At 40.5% G+C, this 19,442-nt stretch overlaps 1 protein-coding gene across 6 annotated transcripts; it reads left to right on the forward strand.

Annotated features, from left to right (window-relative positions):
- Positions 1-824: 824 nt before the first annotated feature.
- On the forward strand, positions 825-19,127 carry LOC129514604 (stAR-related lipid transfer protein 6-like). 6 transcript variants are annotated; one of them, XM_055333341.1, is made up of 8 exons: positions 825-1,444; positions 2,211-3,308; positions 3,859-3,952; positions 4,142-4,191; positions 8,152-8,278; positions 11,640-11,757; positions 14,839-14,932; positions 18,612-19,127. In XM_055333341.1, exons 3-8 carry the CDS (start codon positions 3,863-3,865, stop codon positions 18,808-18,810), a joined length of 678 nt encoding a protein of 225 aa, XP_055189316.1. In that variant the 5' UTR covers positions 825-1,444; positions 2,211-3,308; positions 3,859-3,862; the 3' UTR covers positions 18,811-19,127. The 6 variants fall into 6 exon arrangements, with proteins under 6 accessions (XP_055189316.1, XP_055189315.1, XP_055189314.1 ...); XM_055333340.1 differs by having other exon boundaries at positions 2,211-2,294; XM_055333339.1 differs by having other exon boundaries at positions 825-1,225; positions 1,359-1,444; positions 2,211-3,952.
- The last annotated feature ends 315 nt before the right edge of the window (positions 19,128-19,442 follow it).

A 19,442-nucleotide genomic window follows, 5' to 3' on the forward strand; every position in this document is an offset into this window, starting at 1 on the left:
CATCGCCCCTTGGACAATCGCCAGCGGGCCCCAGGTCTTCCCCCGCCCCCCGCTTCCGCCGCGGGACCCTGCGGAGGCAACGCCAACGTCGTTACCGTTTCTTCCGCAAACACGTCCGTTCGCGTCTCCAGAAGGAAATCCATCACTCCGGAAGAATAAAATGTTAAACGGAGAGAAAAAAAGAAAAAAAAATTGCACTTACCTTTGACCAAAAACAGAACGTTCGGCGCCAGAGGAGCGGGCGGAGCCCGCGGGGACTGAACGGCAGCTGCGCGGGTACGTGTCGCGGCCCGACATCTGCTTTCCCACAGCAAGAGGCCGCGGCTGACCAAGCCGGAAAGAGCCCCCCCGCCCCCCCGCGGCCTCCGTCACCGAGGGCACCCCCGCCCCCCCCGGGATGGCCCTCGCGGCCTCCTCCGGCTTCGCCCCCCGCCCCCGCCGTCCTGACGGAAACTCCAAACCTGAGCCCCCCCGCTCCCGCGCCGAGCTCACCGTTTTCCGTCTCCACAGCGCATAAAAGCGCACCGGCCCGCGACTCCCACCGCAGCCCGCGCCTGCCCCCGGACTGCGCACGCGACGACCCCCCGCCGCCCCCGCCGCCGCGGCACCCCGGGAGCCCCGCGCTCGCAGCCGGCGCCGCCGTCACAGCGGAGCGACGCCCGCGCTCGCGTTCAAACGGAGCCAACACGCCGCTGGCTCGCGGCGCGCATGCGTGGAGCTCGGTGGGCGGGGCGAGGGCGGGGCGAGGGCGGGGCGAGGGCGGGGCGAGGGCGGGGCGAGGGCGAGGCTCCGGCCCCTGGTCTCGGGGCTGCGCTGCCCGCCGGCCTCCGCGGTGCGCGGGCTCCCGGGACCCTGGGCGCGGGCGGTCGCCGTTCCGGCCCCGGCCCCGAGCGCGGCCCCCGGGGCTGGCCGCCGGCCCCACCCGCAGCAGGCGCGCGGGGCGCTAACAGTCCTGGGGGCCTCGGTTCCCGGGGCGGGATGGCCGGGCCCCGCCGGGCAGCGCAGAGGAAGGGACGCTCTAGGAGCAGGCGCGCAGACCCGGCCGCAGCCCGCGTGCACGGGGACACGGGGGGCGAAGAACGCAGCCTCGCCGGGTGCTGGTGCCAGGGGAGGATGCCGTCGCGGCGCCGGGCTCGCTTTCTGTGCCGCCGACCTTAGGGGCGAAGGCGACCTTGCCCGTCTCTCCCGCCGAGTGTGACCCGCTGCTCCGAGGCCCCACCACCAGGTAACCCCGCCGTCGGGGCCCCTTGCGCGACCCCCAGACCCATCCTCTCCTCGCTTCTCAGCGACCGAGAAAGTCCACAAGCTGCGAGGTGCAATGAACCGGTTCAATTCACCGCGCTTATTGTTGTTTGGAGGTGAGTGCCAGGCCCGCAGGACTCGACCCTCTAGAGCCAACAGCGGTTCCGGTAATTGGTGCCTTTTCTACAACAGCTAATCTCAGGTAGGCCGCTGGTGGGAAATAGAGCACCGTGTCGAACACGCCGGGAGAGCACAGGCCAGGGACTGGTCAGGGACTCGTAATGGCATGAGCTTAAAAAGTTAGGCATATTTATTTATTTGTTTGTTTGTTTTTTGAACATTTTATATATTTATAAATGAGAGACACAGAGTCACAGGCAGAGGGAGAAGCAGGCTGGCTGGAGGGACCCAGATGCGAGACTCTACCCCAGGACCTTGGGATGACTCCCTGGGCCAAGGCAGATGCTCACCGGTTGAGCCACCCAGGCTTCCCACACATCTTTATTTCCGTTCCACCTGAATGCCTTCTTAACCCGTCCTTCTTTTTTTATTTCTTTTAAGATAATTTCTTGGGATCCCTGAGTGGCGCAGCGGTTTGGCGCCTGCCTTTGGCCCAGGGCGCGATCCTGGAGACCCGGGATCGAATCCCATATCGGGCTCCTGGTGCATGGAGCCTGCTTCTCCCTCTGCCTGTGTCTCTGCCTCTCTCTCTCTCTCTCTCTCTGTGACTATCATAAATAAATAAATTGAAAAAAAAATTTAAAAAAAAATAAGATAATTTCTTAAAGGTCCTTTTCATAAACATTTCTCTTATTGCCTTTTTCTCTCCTCACGGGCGAGTATAGCAAGTGTTTCCTAATGAGGACCTGAAGTGAAAGTAAAGGACGCTGAGAAAATTGGAAGGGCAATGATCAAATATGCTGACCTAATTCACGGGATCAAAATAATTCTACTCTGTTCCTTCACAGGTTAAGAGAGATGGAGAGCTCCACAAGGATTTGGAGAAGAGTCCCAATAATTATTAAAATTCTGGACTAGATCGATTAGGAAAGGTAAAGAAACCAAAAGTCGACTGGGTTAAAAGGAGTTGTAATGGTTTAGTAAAGCTTTTCAAATAGAGATGTCAACTAGGCGTTATGCCTTGCTGGAGGACTAAACAAGAGAAAGCGGGTTTAGGAGCCAACCTAGGGCTTTAAGTGAGAGCCAGTTAAGACATAGTTCTGATAATTGAACTTTAAGGAGGTTTATTGAGGCAGCTCTTTGGGGAATTTTTTAAAAAGATTTTATTTATTTATTCATGAGAGACACAGATGGAGAGGCAGAGACACAAGAAGCAGGCTCCATGCAGGGAGCCTAACCGGGGACTCAATCCCGGGAATCCAGGATCAATCACATCCTGGGCTGAAGGTGCTAAACTGCTGAGCCACCCGGGCTGCCCTCTTTGGAGAATTTTTTTTAAAAGATAGATTTAAGTGTGTCATTTTGAGCAAAGAAACTAATGTTTCTGATCAAGAAGGGGTCCCACGGTTTCAGTCACTTTTGCATATATTAATTCATCTTTATAATGACCCCATGAGATGGATATTACTGTCCCCAATCTATTCAAAGGTTAAACAATTTATTCAAAATAATTTAGTTGATGATGAGCAGCAAAGTTAGGATTTGAATCCAGCCATCTTTTGTCACATTCCTTCCCCCATAAGCCAGCTTCCTCTAAGGGAAAACTAGATAATGAGCCAAAGGACCAATGAGACTTCAGTTTCCTGAACTCATTCAGAACAGAAATAGTATCTTGCTCAGTTGCGTTTGCCACACCTCCATAGTACCTAATCCCTAGTAAGGGGTTCAGTAAATATGTTCATATTGAATTGATTTGACCTTGATCCTGTCTGAAGAGGCAATGTTTCAACAAAGTCACCAATGAAGAGGAGTCTGTCATTCATTTGGGAAGAATATTACAAGCAGAGGGAACAGCAAGTACAAAGATCCTGAGGTAGGAAGATGCTTAGTTGTATTTGAGGAACAGCCAAGTCAATATGATTGGAGCTGAGTGGAAGAGAAGACAGGTAAGAGTTGCCTTTGGAGAGGAAGCCAAGGGTCAGATTCTTTAGTGCCACTGCCGTCACTTAAAAAAGACTTAGTCCCAGGAACACTGGATCAACAGATTATGATGTTTTACAAGAGAAATAAAATATGATTAAGCTCTTAGAAATATTAATGATTTATTGAATGGCTATTACATGCCAGGTAATGGGATAGGACATTAAAGTGCATTATCTCATTAATTTTGCAGAGTTAGCTAGTATCTCAGAAAATGGGAAAATGGAAATATTAAATAATGTGGTTCACAATTAGTGGCAGACAGGATTCAACCCGGGTCTCTTTGAGTCCAAAGCCTGCTCTTCATACTATACCACATTTTCTTGTTTGAAAGATAAGGAAGAAGGAATTCATGCATGTACACACTTAGCAATTATTAAGTAAAAACTTAATAAAAAATTATTGTTCGTTACTCTGTGAGAGACTGTAGAAATAGTCTTAAAATGTAATACAGCATTTTAAAATTGTTTTGTATGATTATATTCTTACCAGTTGTCTGTTTTTACAACTTTGCAGGTAAATGGACTATAAGGCACTTGCCCAAGAAACTGCACTAGAAATTTTAGGGTACAATCAAGACACAACAGGCTGGAAAGTGGTTAAGACTTCAGTAAGAAAAAAAGTTAAATGTGTTTCAAGAGTTTATTTCTTAATGAGAAGTGATTCATTAAGACTTTTAAAGATACTTTCTTTTACGAACCAAATAATACATTTTTACTTTTTGTTTGTTTGTTTTTACTTTTCACTTTTCTCCATATCTGACAGCTAATTTATTTCTGGATTTTTATTCCCCTTTGAGAAAAAGATAACTGTTTCCAGCAAGGCTTCTAAAAAATTCCATGGAAATCTGTGAGTACAAGTTCCTTTTTATAGTTGTTTGAATTCAGTGGCATTGATGTATATAGAATTCAGTGCTGCTTCATTAGCTATAACATTGCTTGATAGTAATCAGGAAATAGAAATTAATTATAAAGTCTTATAAAGTCACTGGGTTGAAATGTGATATTAATAAATTAGTGATATAGTGATAATAAATTAATAATCATTAATTAAATAATTAATTAAATTATTTTAAAAATAAAAATTTTATTTTTATTTATTATGCAATTAATCATTTTCAAACTTGAAGACAATTAGGAAAAAAATCTTTCAAGAAAGAAACAATTACTACCTCAAGAGATAATTACTATAAAAGCAAATGGGTATTTCTTGATAACACTAATATTTTGTGGCCTTTCAAACACTTAGCCTTTCCATTAAATGAACCACTAAAAAAATAGTTTATTTCCCCCAATTTATTTCTCTTGCTGATATATATATAATGTTTTCTGAAAGCTGCCTCTAAGGATATTTCTGAGGATCCTGTTTTTTCAAATACAACTACACTGAGGGTAATTGTGCTGACGTTCTTAACCTTATTCTTAAGAGTTGTTCTTTCATTGCCCATGATATCATATTAATGCAAACAGATTATCATGTTATCGAAATCACATTCAATTTTTTTGGAGTCTACTCTCTCATCTACTTCATTTTGTATTTCTTGCTCTTTTATCATTTAACTAGAATTTACTTACCTTTTGTCTCAATCCAGTTTTCTACTATAAGGTAAAACTGGCATGCTTTATCCTATTCATTTTAATAATTATCAGGAAGATGATCCCTGCCTTCATTATATAAATAATTAATGACTCTAATAGCAGCACTTTCAAATATTGACTAAGAAGGGGAGTGGATAAAGTCAAGCCCAGTCATACTAGAGGAATAAGCTCTTGGATAAGCTTTTTGGTGCTTACAGATCAGACAAGTATAGACAGCAACCTATGCATCAAGGAAACTTTGGAAGTTATTTATTCATTCAGTAATACTTGGATATTTGTATGCAAGGTGCTATGCCATGCCTAGAGCCATTCAGGGAATAGCCCCAATTGGGCTGTTTTAAAGCTTTATTGAGATTTTTTTTTATCAGAGGCATTATACTCCTGCATGCAAAACTAAACAAAAATTAGAACTTTCTGCACTCACATTTTAAGTGGGAAATTTATATTTACTATATAGTAGTTATTTATTAATGTACAAAAATATCTTACCCCATGGCTTAGGGACTTAACATTTATTATCCTATGGAATCTGTGGGTCAGGAACCCAGATGTTGCTTAGCCTGGTGCCTCTGTCTCAAAGATTCTTACCAGGCTGCGATCAAGGTGTCAACTGAGGCTTTGGTCTCAGCTAAAGGCAGCTCTGCTTCCAGGCTCACATACATGGTTGTTGGCTGGAAGCCTTCCTCAGCTCCTTGACATATGGACTGCTCCATAGGGCTACTCACAACATGACAGTTTGCATACCTCACAGTGAGGTTCTGGGAGAGAACAAGAGAAGGAGCAAACCAGTCAGAAGCCAAAACCTTTCTGCAACCTAATCCTGGAAGTGACCTCCCATAACTTTTGGAATATTCAGTTTATTAGAAGTGAATCAGTAGATCCAGCCCTGACTCACGGGAAGGGGAATCCACAAGTGTGAGTACCAGGAAGTGGGGATCACTGGGACCCATGGTAGAGACTACCTGTCACACACTGGTTTTGGAAAACTGTCTTTTAGTTTGTTTTTGTTTTTTTTAAGATTTTATTTATTCATGAGAGACACACACAGAAAGAGAGGCAGAGACACAGGCAGAGGGAGAAGCAGGCTCCATGCAGGGAGCCCAATGTGGGACTCGATCCCTGGAGTCCAGGATCAGGCCCTGGGCTGAAGGCGGCGCTAAACCACCAAGCCACCCGGGCTGCCCTAGTTCTTTTTTATAGTTGTGCTGTAGTCCAGTAAATATCAAACACAGGTTTAAAATTAAGGTTGGTAAAAGGTAATAAAATTCAATTTTGCATGCTTGTTTTCTCAAGCACAACTCTGATGCTTCTAAATTTGCCATGTTTGCTAATGCAAGGAGAGTATGACTGGAGCACTTTATATCTTTCAAAATACCTCTATTATTCTGTATTCCCTGTGGCAGATATTGAGGTTCCTACAAAGGAAGTTAGTCTGAACATGTTGGTCAGGTTGGTCTGCATCAGTCAAAAGTTTACTTCCCCTGGCCTGGAGTGAGAGGAAAGTGAGGTTGCAATCAAATCATGGGGAAAATCTAGGGAAGCTTAAAACTTTTCCAGTACATCAAAGAAAGCTTCACATTTTATTTAAATTGTAAATATGAGAAATATCTGCATATGAATTAGAATGTGCAACAGAGTGTAAGCATTACAGGCTTTGGGAATATATAGCATGGTCCAGTGCTAATTGGCAAAGTAGTATCTGGGAGAAATGTAATCCCTCAAAATGCCTTGAGGTGGGAAATGGGTTGCATTATCAAATAAGTTTTTCTTTTCTTTTTAAGATTTTACTTATTTGAAAGAGAGAAAGAGAACGTGCATGAGTATAAGCAGGGGGAGAGGCAGAGGGAGAGAGAAAGGGAGAAGTAGACTCCCCGCTGAGTAGGGAGCTGATACAGGGCTCCATCCCAGCACCCTGAGATCATGACCTGAGCTGAAATCAATAGTTGCTTACCCGACTGAGCCAAACAGGTGCCCCTCAGATAAGTTTTTCAAAATACTCCAGACTGTATTCTCTTGCAGAAATTCCCTCTAAGGTCTGAGAAATCCTAGAGTAAAAAAAAACCTAATGTTAAGTCAAACTTTTCCAAATGTTTTTGACCAGGAATATGCTTCTGAAATACTGGCCTGGATAATAGATTACTGACCAAATCAGTTTTGGATTTTTTTTTTAAATTTTATTTATTCATGAGAGACACAGAGAGGCAGAGACGCAGAGACACAGGCAGAGGAAGAAGCAGGCTTCCTGAGGGGAGCCCGATGTGGGACTTGATCCTGGGACTCCGGGATCACGCCAGACCCAAAGGCATATGCTCAACTGCTGAGCCATCCAGGTGCCCCTAAATCCAGTTTTCTCACACCTAATATCAGTAATGGACAAACACAAAGGTCAGTTAGTTGCCCAAATCCTGACATGTGAAAAATAAATGAAATTCAAAAGTCATGGTTTATGAATAAGGTTAAGTTGTAATACAGACATGCCCATTCCTCGTATATTGTCTATGGCTGCTTTACTGCAAAGTTAATAGTTGCAACATAGATGATAGTCACCTGCAAAGCCTAAATTATATACTATCTGGTGTGAAAAAATTGCTGACTACTGCTTTAGACCACATCACATCCTTAAATTAAGAATTGGGGCTACAAGGGTTACCTGAGTGGCTCAGCAGTTGAGCATCTGCCTTCAGCTCAGGGTGTGATCCTGGGGTCCCACATCGGGCTCCCTGCAAGAAGCCTGCTTCTCCCTCTGCCTGTGTCTCTGCCTTTCTCTGTGTGTGTGTGTGTCTCTTATGAGTAAATAAATAAAATCTTTTAAAAAATGAAAGATTTGGGGCTACAAGATGCTGTATGTGTAACCATACAAACGTCTCATCAGTTGCATTTGGCTTATGATAAATACCACAGGTAAATAAATATTTATGAAAAAGATTTTAGAAAATCTCTAGAAGAAGGTAGTAGCCCTTCTAAAAAGACAACTATAAAACACTATAGATTTGTAGAAAAATACATTTTGAAATAACTTATATTATTTAATGCTTATTTAAATAAACCTGGCTAATTGCAATTGAATATTAGTGTTTTGAATTGCTGATACTACCTACAAGTGTTTTTCCTGTTATTTGCTAAATTAGCCTACTTTATACTATGATAGCATTGTATTTTGAGCTTAGGCTAAACATGTTAAATTTTGAATTTTTCTCTATTTTAACTATAGATATCGTGTTGAAGGAGTGATTCCAGAATCGACAACTAACCTATCTGATTTCCTCTACAAACCTGAAAACAGAATTACATGGGATAAAGCATTAAAAGTGTACAATATGGTACACAGGATTGATTCGGTAATTTATTGTTTGATATTGGACTCTTGCTGTATCAATGTATTTTAGTTTTATTAGTGATTTGAGTATATTAACTTATATGATGTAGACACTTCATATTTTATAGACTCAAATTGAAATCTTTATAAAAGTCTTAAAACTTCCCTCATTATTAATAAAAAGTTTAATGCCAATTAGCCTGATTCTGTTGTAAAGGCTTAGCACATTCTGAATCTAGCCAGCTCTTGCAGATGTGTCTTTAGTCTTGAAGGGAGTTATTGTATTCACCTCCCCCATTAGGTGGAAGAAAAAGATTAAGCATGCCTTCTTTGATGGGAAGTCAGTAGATTTATCTTGGTTATAATACATTAGATAACAAGAACAACACAGACACATACTGTAAAGACTCAAGAGCAAACAGCATGTAATTTTTTTTTAAAGATTTTATTTATTCATGAGAGACACACAGAGAGAGGCAGAGACACAGGCGGAGGGAGAAGCAGGGAGCCCAATGTGGGACTTGATCCCGGGACTCCAGGTTCATGTCCTGAGCCAAAGGCAGATGCTTAACCGCTGAGCAACTCAAAGATCCCTCAATAAACTGTTTTTAAAAATTGAGTCATATAGCAAACCTTTATGATTTTCACAAACAGTTGCATTTGTAAAATTTCAGGTCACTGGGTCTTTGGTTCTTTGTGTCTCCAAGCCACATTCCACACGTGAAAACAATGTCCCACATATCTGCCATCACATTATCATTTAGTTAGAACTCTGTAGGTTATCTTTACCTCCTTTTATTAAATTTATTTTATTTATTTATTTTAAAGATTTTATTTATTCATGAGGATACAGAGAGAGAGAGAGAGGCAGAGACACAGGCAGAGGGAAAAGCAGGCTCCATGCAGGGAGCCCGATGTGGGACTCCATCCCGGGACTCCAGGATCGCGCCCTGGGCTGAAGGAGGCGCTAAACTCCTGGGCCACCCCAGGCTGCCCCTAAATTGATTTTAAAGCTTGGGAGTGAGGAGAGGTTGTGGAAAAGCCCAGGAAGGTAAATATTCCATTTTGTAGAGCGGTCCTGAAGTTCCTATGCACAAGAAACACCTGTCCATTACCCTCCTGGGATTTAAACTTCCAGTTTGAGAAACATAGTCCATCATGAATGAAATTCAAACACTGGACTGTTCCCCTCATGACTCTGTGATACTAATTACACAGTTCCATTCATACTTCATACATGTCTGCTTTGCTGCAAGTCAACTTTAATAATGGAAAGAATACTAGATTTGGCATCAAAAAACCTTAACAGATTCAGAGAAATTATGTGATTTGCCCAAGGTCACTACAGCCAATATGTGGTAGAGCCATGACTTCATGCTTGATCTCCTGATTCCAAATTCTGTGCCTTTCCCAATATACTACATTACCTCTGAGTAGCATTGCAGCCTAAGAATTCTTTTACCTTCCTATGAATTTCATAATATGCATCTCTGGGCATGTTTATTACTGACTCATTTATCCCCACTAATGAGGGAGGGAAGGGGGCAGCCCGGGTGGCTCAGCGGTTTAGCGCTGCTTTCAGCCTAGGGCCTGATCCTGGGTACCCGGGATCGAGTCCCGCGTCGGGCTCCCTGCGTGGAGCCTGCTTCTCCCTCTGCCTGTGTCTCTGTCTCTCTCTCTCTCATGAATAAATAAATAAAATCTAAAAAAAAAAAAAATGAGGGCGGGAGGGATTCCTGCTCTGGGGTTATGGGGGTGATCAAACATAGGACGTCTGACACTAGGCAAGAGAGGTCAGCAGTTCGGTAATCATCGTCATAGCCCAGGAGACAGCCCTTCGACTTACATCGGCCTTTGTGAAGCGGAGCACGCGGTGCCGGATGGTGAGCCACGTTTCAACCAAAGACCACGGGAGAAATTGAAACAGAGAAGTGCATTGGTCACCAGTCCCGGAAGGCGTCACAGCCTGCTTCCAGGAGCCCCGGGGGGGCACGGGAGCCGGAGTCCGGGCCGTGGTCCATGCCTGCAGGTGCAGCGCTCTGGGAATCCTGGGTCAGGCCGGATCCCAACTAGGAGGGCGGGTCATTCTGTAAAGTGCAGGCGCCACCGTCAGGGAGCCCTGAGGGGAAGGCCAGAGGCGGGGAGGTTCCCTCGGGAGCTGACCCTCGCTTATGACTCGGTGGCGACTTCTAAGGCACATGCTTAGCTCCCCATGAGTGGCCCCAAAGCGGATGCTGGGGCAGCAGTGCCGAGGGGTAGCATGCAGGCTCAGCGTTCCAGGTCACGCGGTGTGGCCTGGGAGTTGCACCCAGGCCCGGAGTGGATAGTCATGGGTTGGGCAAGACCGACTTTGTAGTACCCAGAGGTTGGCCTGACCTGACTCCTACAGGAGGCTGTGCTTGGTTGTTGGAATAGTTTTGCAGCCCAGCGGGGCACAGGGGAAGTGGCCTGATCCTGCTGCTCAGGAGTGCAGTTTGGCTTAGGGCCCTCACCTGGAGGACAGATGGGGAGAGTAACTTGCAGCTGGGCCAGTCAAGACTCTCCTGATTTCAGCAGATGTCCAGGCAGCACAGAACACCAGTCTTTAATTTTAGGCCTTACCCCATGGGTGCTAAACCAATATATTCTTTAGAATATATTACCTGGCCGGTGTGGACTGGGCAGAATAGTTCTGTCCTGGGAATCAGGAACATAGGATTTAGTTCTGTCCTTATCTCCAGTTTTGCATGTGACTTAATCTGTTAGGCTTCAATTTCTTCATCTAAAAATTTAAAGGGTAGGGCAGCCCGGGTGGCTCAGCGATTTAGCGCCACCTTAGGTCCAGGGTGTGGTCCTGGAGACTCGGGATCGAGTTCCACGTTGGGCTCCCTGTGTGGAGCCTGCTTCTCCCTCTGCCTGTGTCTCTGCCTCTCCCTCCCTCTCTCTCTCTCTCTCTCTCTCTCTCTCTCTCTCTCTCTCTCTTTCATGAAAAAATTTAAAAAAAAAAATCTTTAAAAAAATAAATAAAAATTTAAAGAGTAGATGATAACAAGATTCCATTCTGAATTTTCTGCACTTACATTAATGCTTTACCAGGTACATGATTTGCAAATGACTTTCTCCCCTTGTAGCATGGCCTTTTTATTTATAGTTTCCTTTGCTGCACAGAGCTTTTTAGTTTGATGTAGTCCCACTTGTTCACTTTTGCTTTTGTTACCTTGCACTTATAGATACAGTGTTCCTCTAACAGTGAAAATGCAAGCTGATTTGATAAGCTCTTATGATTTCAAAGCCCTGCTTTTTCCAAAAAGTAGCTAACCGTACTCAGTGAAATGCTTTGTGAAGTGATACAAAGAATAGATATTAAGTAACTGCTGCAATCTTTATGGTTTGATTTGTTGCAGGACACATGCATATGTCATACCATCACACAAAGCTTTGCCATGGGCTCAATCTCCCCCCGGGACTTTGTCGACTTAGTGTACTTCAAGCGCTGTGAAGGGAATATGGATATTATCAGTTGTAAGTTGGAAGTTTGCCCACATTTTGGAATTCTTATGAGTCATTAATAAATGTGTTTTCCTTTAACTCAGTTTGGAAGGTACTGTGTGTGTTCAATTAATTTTTAATTTTTAATTTTTTTTTTTTTTACTTAGTGAGACCAGTAAATATATGTATAGTATAGACAAGGAAGCCTGACATTTTACCCAACTCCGGAGGTGCCATTAACATCAGTAAATAATTATGGTATCTCTTGGCCTTCTTGCAACTTATAGCATGCAGGACTAGGTATAGATGGGTGCTTATAAACTAAAACTTCACAGCATATACATCTTATATGTATATGATATATAGTTAATGTAGACACAAAGTTAATCTTTGGATACATAATATTATACTTGAATTGTGTAGAATGGGCATATCCAGTAAGATAAAATTCCTGAAGAAATTTTCTTTAGACAAGTCTTTACATAAATGTGTTTATATTTATTTTTTTAAAGATTTTATTAATGAGAGAGAGGGAGAGATAGAGAGAGGCAGAGACACAGGCAGAGGGAGAAGCAGGCTCCATGCAGGGAGCCCGATGTGGGACTCAATCCCTGGTCTCCCAGGATCACAACCTGGGCTGAAGGTGGCGCTAAACCGCTGAGTCACCCGGGCTCTCCCTTATATTTCTTTCAGAAATTGGAGGTTTTGTTATATCCTTAGCCCTCCCAAAAATGTGTCACTCTATAAAATGCAAACAGGTGATCATTTCCTAACTTGCTTCATTCACTTGAAACATACCAGTTCATACCACAAAGATCTTTGGACTCACATAGATGAAGGCACTTCTGGTGAAGGGACTTTGGTAGGACAGTGGCCTAGAGCCGTTTTTCTCCAGATTTCAATTTAATCTCACCATTCCTATCTGAATAGCTTTCCCTATTGTAAACTTCTTGGGGATAGGACAGTTAAGTGCTGTTAATTATTTTCCAGCACGGTTTCCGTTGCTCTGCTACGTCTGTAGGACTCTAAGGCTCAGAGTCCAGACGCGTCATCGTCCCGCTAACAGCCCTCACTCAAACATAGTGTATTGCAGCGTGCCGCTAAGGCCTGAGATTCGTCCCTTCCCTGTAGCTGTCTCTTGTAGGTTCATACAGTTGTCACTGAGCTGTCTCCTTCTTAAATGAGAGCACATAAATTTTATTCACTGCCTCCAGCACAAAATACTGAGTGTCTGCATTCTAGATCTGTTGTTTTCTATATTTTGAAGCAGACCATTTTAATCTTTTTAGCGATCAGAGGGAAGGTAAAAAAGAATTATGGAAGTTACAATCAACAAATAGTAGTAGTACTCAATCATCTGGTGATCGATACTAAATCTGCTTTAAGCAGTTTTCTTAAATGAATTTTTGATGAATACTAGGTTTTCTTAATGTTCCATTTGTTATTTAACTTATTGTGCAGCTTGTTTTAAGCTAAATATTTTGTGTGCATTATTTCACCAGTGAGGAAACTAAGTGATACAGTTAATATGGCTAATAAGCACCTGAACCAGAATTAAAACTCAAGTCTTCTGACTTTCAGAATCTGTGCTGTCATCCCACATGCCTCACAAAAGACCCATACTAGTTTGTGATATAACAAAAAAAGTTTTAAAGAAAGACAAGGATAATCTCCATATTATAAACAGAGACAAAATACTAATATCACCTCTGGCCGTACCTTTATGCCAACACAACAGGCTCTGATAAGGTGATGAACAGGTCATGAATATGGAAAATGCATTCAGCCACATTTGTCTCTTAAGCTGTTCCTAAGCCAGTGTTGGACATTGCATTTCCCATAGAATTGACTGCTTATGTTAAAATCATACAGGAAAATCGATCTTTTCTGACAAGAGCAGGAATCAGTTGCACAGAAAAAACAAATATATATATATATATATATATATATATTTATTTTTTTAAAGATTTTATTTATTTATTCATGAGAGACACAGAGAGAGAAAGAGGCAGAGACACAGGCAGAGGGAGAAGCAGGCTCCATGCAGGGAGCCTGATGCGGGACTCGATCTCAGGACCCCCGGGGTCAGGCCCTGGGCTGTAGGTGGTGCTAAACTGCTGAGCCACCTGGGCTGTCCCACAAATATATTTTTAAAAATATTTTTAGAAAGTGTCTATATAATTATCACAAACTTAATCATAATCAAATCAGCTCCCTTTTACATTTACATACAATATAATTATGCTACATAATTGCTAAAACATACTCTACTGACTTTTAATTATACTTTGAATTAGCTACAGGGAATTGGCAGAAAGAGCATTTTTTAAAAGATATATTTATTTACTTTAGAAGAAGAGTGAGTGAGTGCAGGGGGAAGCCTGCAGAGATAATCCCAAGCCAGCTCCACACTGGGCATGGAGCCTGACCCAGGCTGGATCCCAGCACCTTGAGATCAGGACCTGAGCCGAAACCAACAGTCTGATACTTATCCGACTGAACCACCCAGGTGCCCCAGCAGAAAAGAGCATTTAAACTATCTTTGTTAATAGACCAAATAACCATATCAAATATTTTATTTAAAAAATGATTAACATGTTGTATATAAATGTTGAATCACTTATTCTACACCTGAAACTAATATTCCACTGTATGTTAAGCAACTGGAATTCAAATAAAAACTTAAAAAATAAGTAGATTTAAAAGGATCTAACCCTAAATAATAAATAAATAGGTAACTATTAACTAAAAAAGAACTACAAACCCACTATCCTAACAGAATAGTCTTTTCCTTTGTGATTTCTTCTTTTGCTTCAAATCTCAGAAAGTAATTAAATGATACTTTTTGTTTTATGTAAAGGGTAATAGCATCTTTAGAGATACTAACAGGAGAAAATTTGAGAGGACAATAGTGCTCATACTGGCATATTCACAATTTTGATCTGTGTACATATGAATGTGTACAAACATACACACATATAAAATTAATATCAGTGCTGAAAATAACTAAATTAAATGCTATCGCATACAATTTTAAAAATATGCTACTTGAAATAAAACTTTTCATCTTTGTGGAACAGGCTTCATTAAAACTTTTTTTTTTTAATCACTTAGCTAACAGTGTGGATTTTCCAGCATATCCTCCATCTTCAAATTATGTCCGTGGTTATAACCATGCTTGTGGCTATATATGTTCTCCTCTGCAAGAGTAAGTGTTACTTGCATTTATTTATTTTATTTTAACAAGTTTTTCAGTTCAGTTTGTGATTTCTTAATTAAAGGATTCCTAATTCATTGGTAGAAGTGTGTGCCAGCATATTCTGTTAGGAAAAAAATTGCCCCTAAGCGCAATTAAAAAATAAATTTTATAAGTATTTTAATAATCAGAATAGATAATTCCCTATAAAGTATAATTTGAGGTCTCTGGGACTAGTCACACATATACATTCCCTTCTGTCCCCTCACTCCCAGTTAACCTTAACTTGATGCTTTATATTTCCCCATTAGAGTTACTTCTGTTAATTTTAAGGAATTTTTGTAAATTAAAAATAAATAGAATTATAATACACTCACTTTATCAGTAATGAATGCTTTACCTTAAATGAATTCTTTCCAGTGAACTACCTACAAATACCTGCAGAATGAGACCTACAGTAGGTAAATTTGAAAAGAGCTAGAGAAATCAAAGGAGTCACTGCCTATAGGTGAGCAGCCTAGGGATGAATGGTAACATAAAATATACACATTTTGTGAATGGATGTACATTAATTCAATGTATATCATTTCACAAATTCCTTAAGTTTGAGTTTTTGTTAAATGATTTCATACAAGTAAAAGATACTGGCGCATAAAAACATGTAAAATTTTATATTGGCCAGATATAAACCTCTCAATAGAAGGAAAAAAAAAACATGAGAAGAAAGTCAAAATAAAATTACATTATAGACTGTATTCTTAATATTTTCTCTACTGAATTAGAGAACTGAAAGAAATTCACAATTACGTACATTAATAGGATCATCGGTGCAGATGGTGATGATGGTGATACATGGTCTTTCCTCCCACGTGTTAACTTTGAAACTATGGTCAAGACTTTATTCTCCACAGCAGAAGAAAACAAAACAAGGGAAGAATTCCTGCTTCAGATCAGTTGCATAAATCAGCAGCTGGGAAGGACTGTAGTTGAGAAGCTAAACACTCTGATCTGCGCTTCACAGGCTGAGTCCCCTTCTTGCATCTTGTCAACTTTCCCTTTCCACTACGAGAAACGTGGGACAAAAGCTCTGATCTAGATATCCCATCTAGGGTGCGAGCTCTGCCTAGCATCCTGTCAGAGGAAAAGATATAGCCTCATTCATAGTCTCAGGGAAAGGTACCGACAAAAAAGTGATTCCTTTGTACCTTCTCTTTTCATGCAGCACAACATTTTGGGCAGCCCACATTTGTAAATGTCATGTAGTAAGCTTCTAAAACTTATAAGTGGTAAAGGTGCTCTCTAGTAAATACTGGAAAGGTTTCCTTAAGCATGTAAAGCCCTAGCAAACTCAAATAGAGATTTAAGACCTTTCCAGCAGCTAGTGAATATTCTCAATCTAGCCACTGGGACACTATGAAAATAGTCTAAACTCTCCATAGACAAGAGTAGAAGAAAATGGACACTCAGTGGTTTGTTGAAGCAGTGGTCTTCATACCCCTCCAAAAGAATTTTGTAAAACTGTACTCCACCTTGCACATTTTTAAGTTATTAAAATTTTCATAGGATTAAATAGGGTGCAATTTTTAGCACTCTAAATATTGACACTCTAAAAAAAGTGTTACATAACTCTTATAAACATATCCAATAAATTCTAAATACCATAATTGGAAACCTATTATAACTATCAGCTTCAAAATGCATACAACCTTTAACAGTCAGAAATTTACATCATCGATTTTCTCATTGCTCCCACACTCTTACTTTTTCTCCCTCACATAATTTAATCCTAATAGAATATATTTTATATTTGGATTATTTTATTCTAAAATCACCCTGTCATTCTTCTTTGCAAAAATAAGTGTTTAATTTTAAAAATCCATTTTCTTTATGATCTTAAGTATCTAAATGTCACAAAATATATGTGTACTAAATTATTATTACATGATCAAAATAAAAAAATATATTACCAGATGTTACATAACTATTAAATATAAAAACAAACTTACTGAAAACACACCTTTTATTATTAGCAAAACTTAGGTAGCACTTAACTTGGTTCTAGGCACTATATAAACAGTTTACATATATTGATTCATTTGGTCGTCCCAACAGCCCCATGAAGTGTAGGTAGTACTACTGTCTTTTTGCAGAAACGAAAATGGAAGTCCAGAAAGACTAAGTAATTTTTTCAAGGTTAAACATAGGTAATAGCAAAGCTCAGCTTCAAACCATTCCAGAGTCCATTCTTCTAACAATTACAACTAATTTAACTGCAATTGGTAATACTGATAAAATGAGATTGTACTTACTATTGTTTACTCTTCTGCATTTTTATGAATGTAAGCACTCAAAAGGTTTGTTTATATAAGTGTGGTAAAATGAAAAGAGTATAATTCCAGGACTGTCATTAAATGTCTTGAAATTCTTTTGTGTTGTGTACCATAAATTACATAACAATCTAGAGTCAAATACTATTTTTAATGACTTATCAGCTGACAACTAAGTTAGACCCTTAAATATTATTGAAAGCAAAGAATTCACAACATGACTTGGTAAGAATTTATTATCCAGTCATTAGTCATTCACTTTCTCAATTCACTTCCGATAGATCAGATTTTCCCTTTGGCATCTCAGAGATTTTTATATGCCAGAGTAAAGCACCGTAGTATCATTTGGTGCTATTCAGGGAAGATGACAGGTATACCTTTGTTCTGTAAAGCAACAGAAGGATGATATGAACAGGCTGGTGGGAAAGGAGGAGCCTTCATCTCCATCAGAGACAGTCTCAGATCAATGTAGGGAAAAGGAAATTAGAGATTTGAAAATTCATTCCCTTAAGTGTTATTCATCGTCGCATACCCTTTGGAAAGTCTTCACATACTCCAGTTTGAAGATTACTGAGTTAGAATATAAAATACTAGTCTTCCTAATGTCATTTGGAAAGAACATTTCAAAATGTTAAATGCACAAAACCTTTGACCTAGAAATTTCATGTACTTGTAGAAGTGCATATGTATACATTACAAAGACGTTTTAGTGCAGCTTTGTAGTGGTAAAAAGAGAAATAAAATGATAGTCAATAAAGGATTGGTTACATAGACGAATACTATATGCAGTCATGAAAAACAAGCAGATAGTATGTATCAACAGAAAAAAGTGCTTGATACCTACTAAGAGGGAAAATAAAACTAGTTACAGAAAAGTAGGTCATTTTTGTAAAGACAAAAGTCTGTACATTGTGTATATATGTGGGGTAGGTATCCACATCCGCACATATGCATGCTGTCTTCCTGTATACACACACAGTAGTCTAAGAAGATGCAGCAAAAGGTACAGTGATGATCTCTGGAGAACATAATAAGGAGAATAATTATGAAAATTGTTTAAATTTTTATAAGCATACATTAATTTTGTGATTTAAAAGTTAAGATGACAAAAAGGAAAAGCTGACTGATGACTTAACAGGTTGTCTGGCTACTTAATTTTTTTGTGTACGATGTTTATGAGTGCAAACCACTCGGCCCCTTTTTTGTGTCCTTCCTTCCTCCCTTCTCAGTAACTGTTCTGTCATAAACACTATGGAGGGAATCCATGGTGAACGAGACAAGAATCCTGGTATCTATAAACTTAGAAGTTCAATGGACAAATTTTAAAAATCTTTATATTTTTTTAACTCTTCCTTTGTTTACAGGAACCCAGCACATTCCAAACTAGTGATGTTTATTCAGACAGAAATGAGAGGAAAATTGTCCCCATCCATAATTGAAGCAACCATGCCTTCCAACTTGGTAAGCTTCATCCTCAATGCAAAGGACGGAATAAAGGCACTGAGAAGTCCATCGGGATGCGGACACCATCAGGGTGGTCACTCATCGTTCCTAAAGAATTAAGGCCGTAGAAAACATGTGTGGCAATGACTGCAGTTTACTTCCAAGTCAGTATGCATAAATACCGTTACACTATTCTAGACAATATCCTTGTACAAATTACTGAAGGCACTTTGTGAAAATAAGAACTCATAGTTGTACAAGAGAATAGCATTAAATATAGCTTTTAATCTCTTATAAGAATGATGTTAATAACAAATGTTCTTAATGCACTTTTATCTGTTGCTTTTTTCCCCTGGAAAATGCTCTGTAAAAGAATCAGTAAGAAAAAATACGCAGTCAGAAGTCAGCATTAATTAAAAACTAAAATATATTTTAAATTGTTTTTTCTTCATTTACTGCTTAAATTGATCATTGTAGGAGATAGGAACATAAAAACTGAAAAGAATTCCAATAGAATGTATGAAGAATGATATCTAAAATTTAAAATTGAGTGAATCAGGGATTAATAGAAATTTATAAGTTTTTAGCCTGTGTTTGAGATCTTTTTAGATCTGCATGATGAATTAGAAATAAATCACCAGGGGCACTTGGGTGGCTCAGTGGTTGAGCGTCTGCCTTTGGCTTAGGTCATGATCCCTGGGTCCTAGGATGGAGTCCCGCATGGGGCTCCCTGCATGGAACCATGGAGCCTG

The sequence above is a fragment of the Nyctereutes procyonoides genome, unplaced genomic scaffold (assembly GCF_905146905.1).
Source record: "Nyctereutes procyonoides isolate TBG_1078 unplaced genomic scaffold, NYPRO_anot_genome, whole genome shotgun sequence".
NCBI classification, from domain to species: domain Eukaryota; kingdom Metazoa; phylum Chordata; class Mammalia; order Carnivora; family Canidae; genus Nyctereutes; species Nyctereutes procyonoides.

Coding starts and splice junctions, on each gene's coding strand:
- LOC129514604 (XM_055333338.1), top strand. CDS start 3,863: ATGGACTATAAGGCACTTGCCCAAGAAACTGCACTAGAAATTTTAGGG. Junction 8,279..11,639: donor TGGTACACAGGATTGATTCG/GTAATTTATTGT, acceptor GATTTGTTGCAG/GACACATGCATATGTCATAC. Junction 11,758..14,838: donor GAATATGGATATTATCAGTT/GTAAGTTGGAAG, acceptor TTAATCACTTAG/CTAACAGTGTGGATTTTCCA.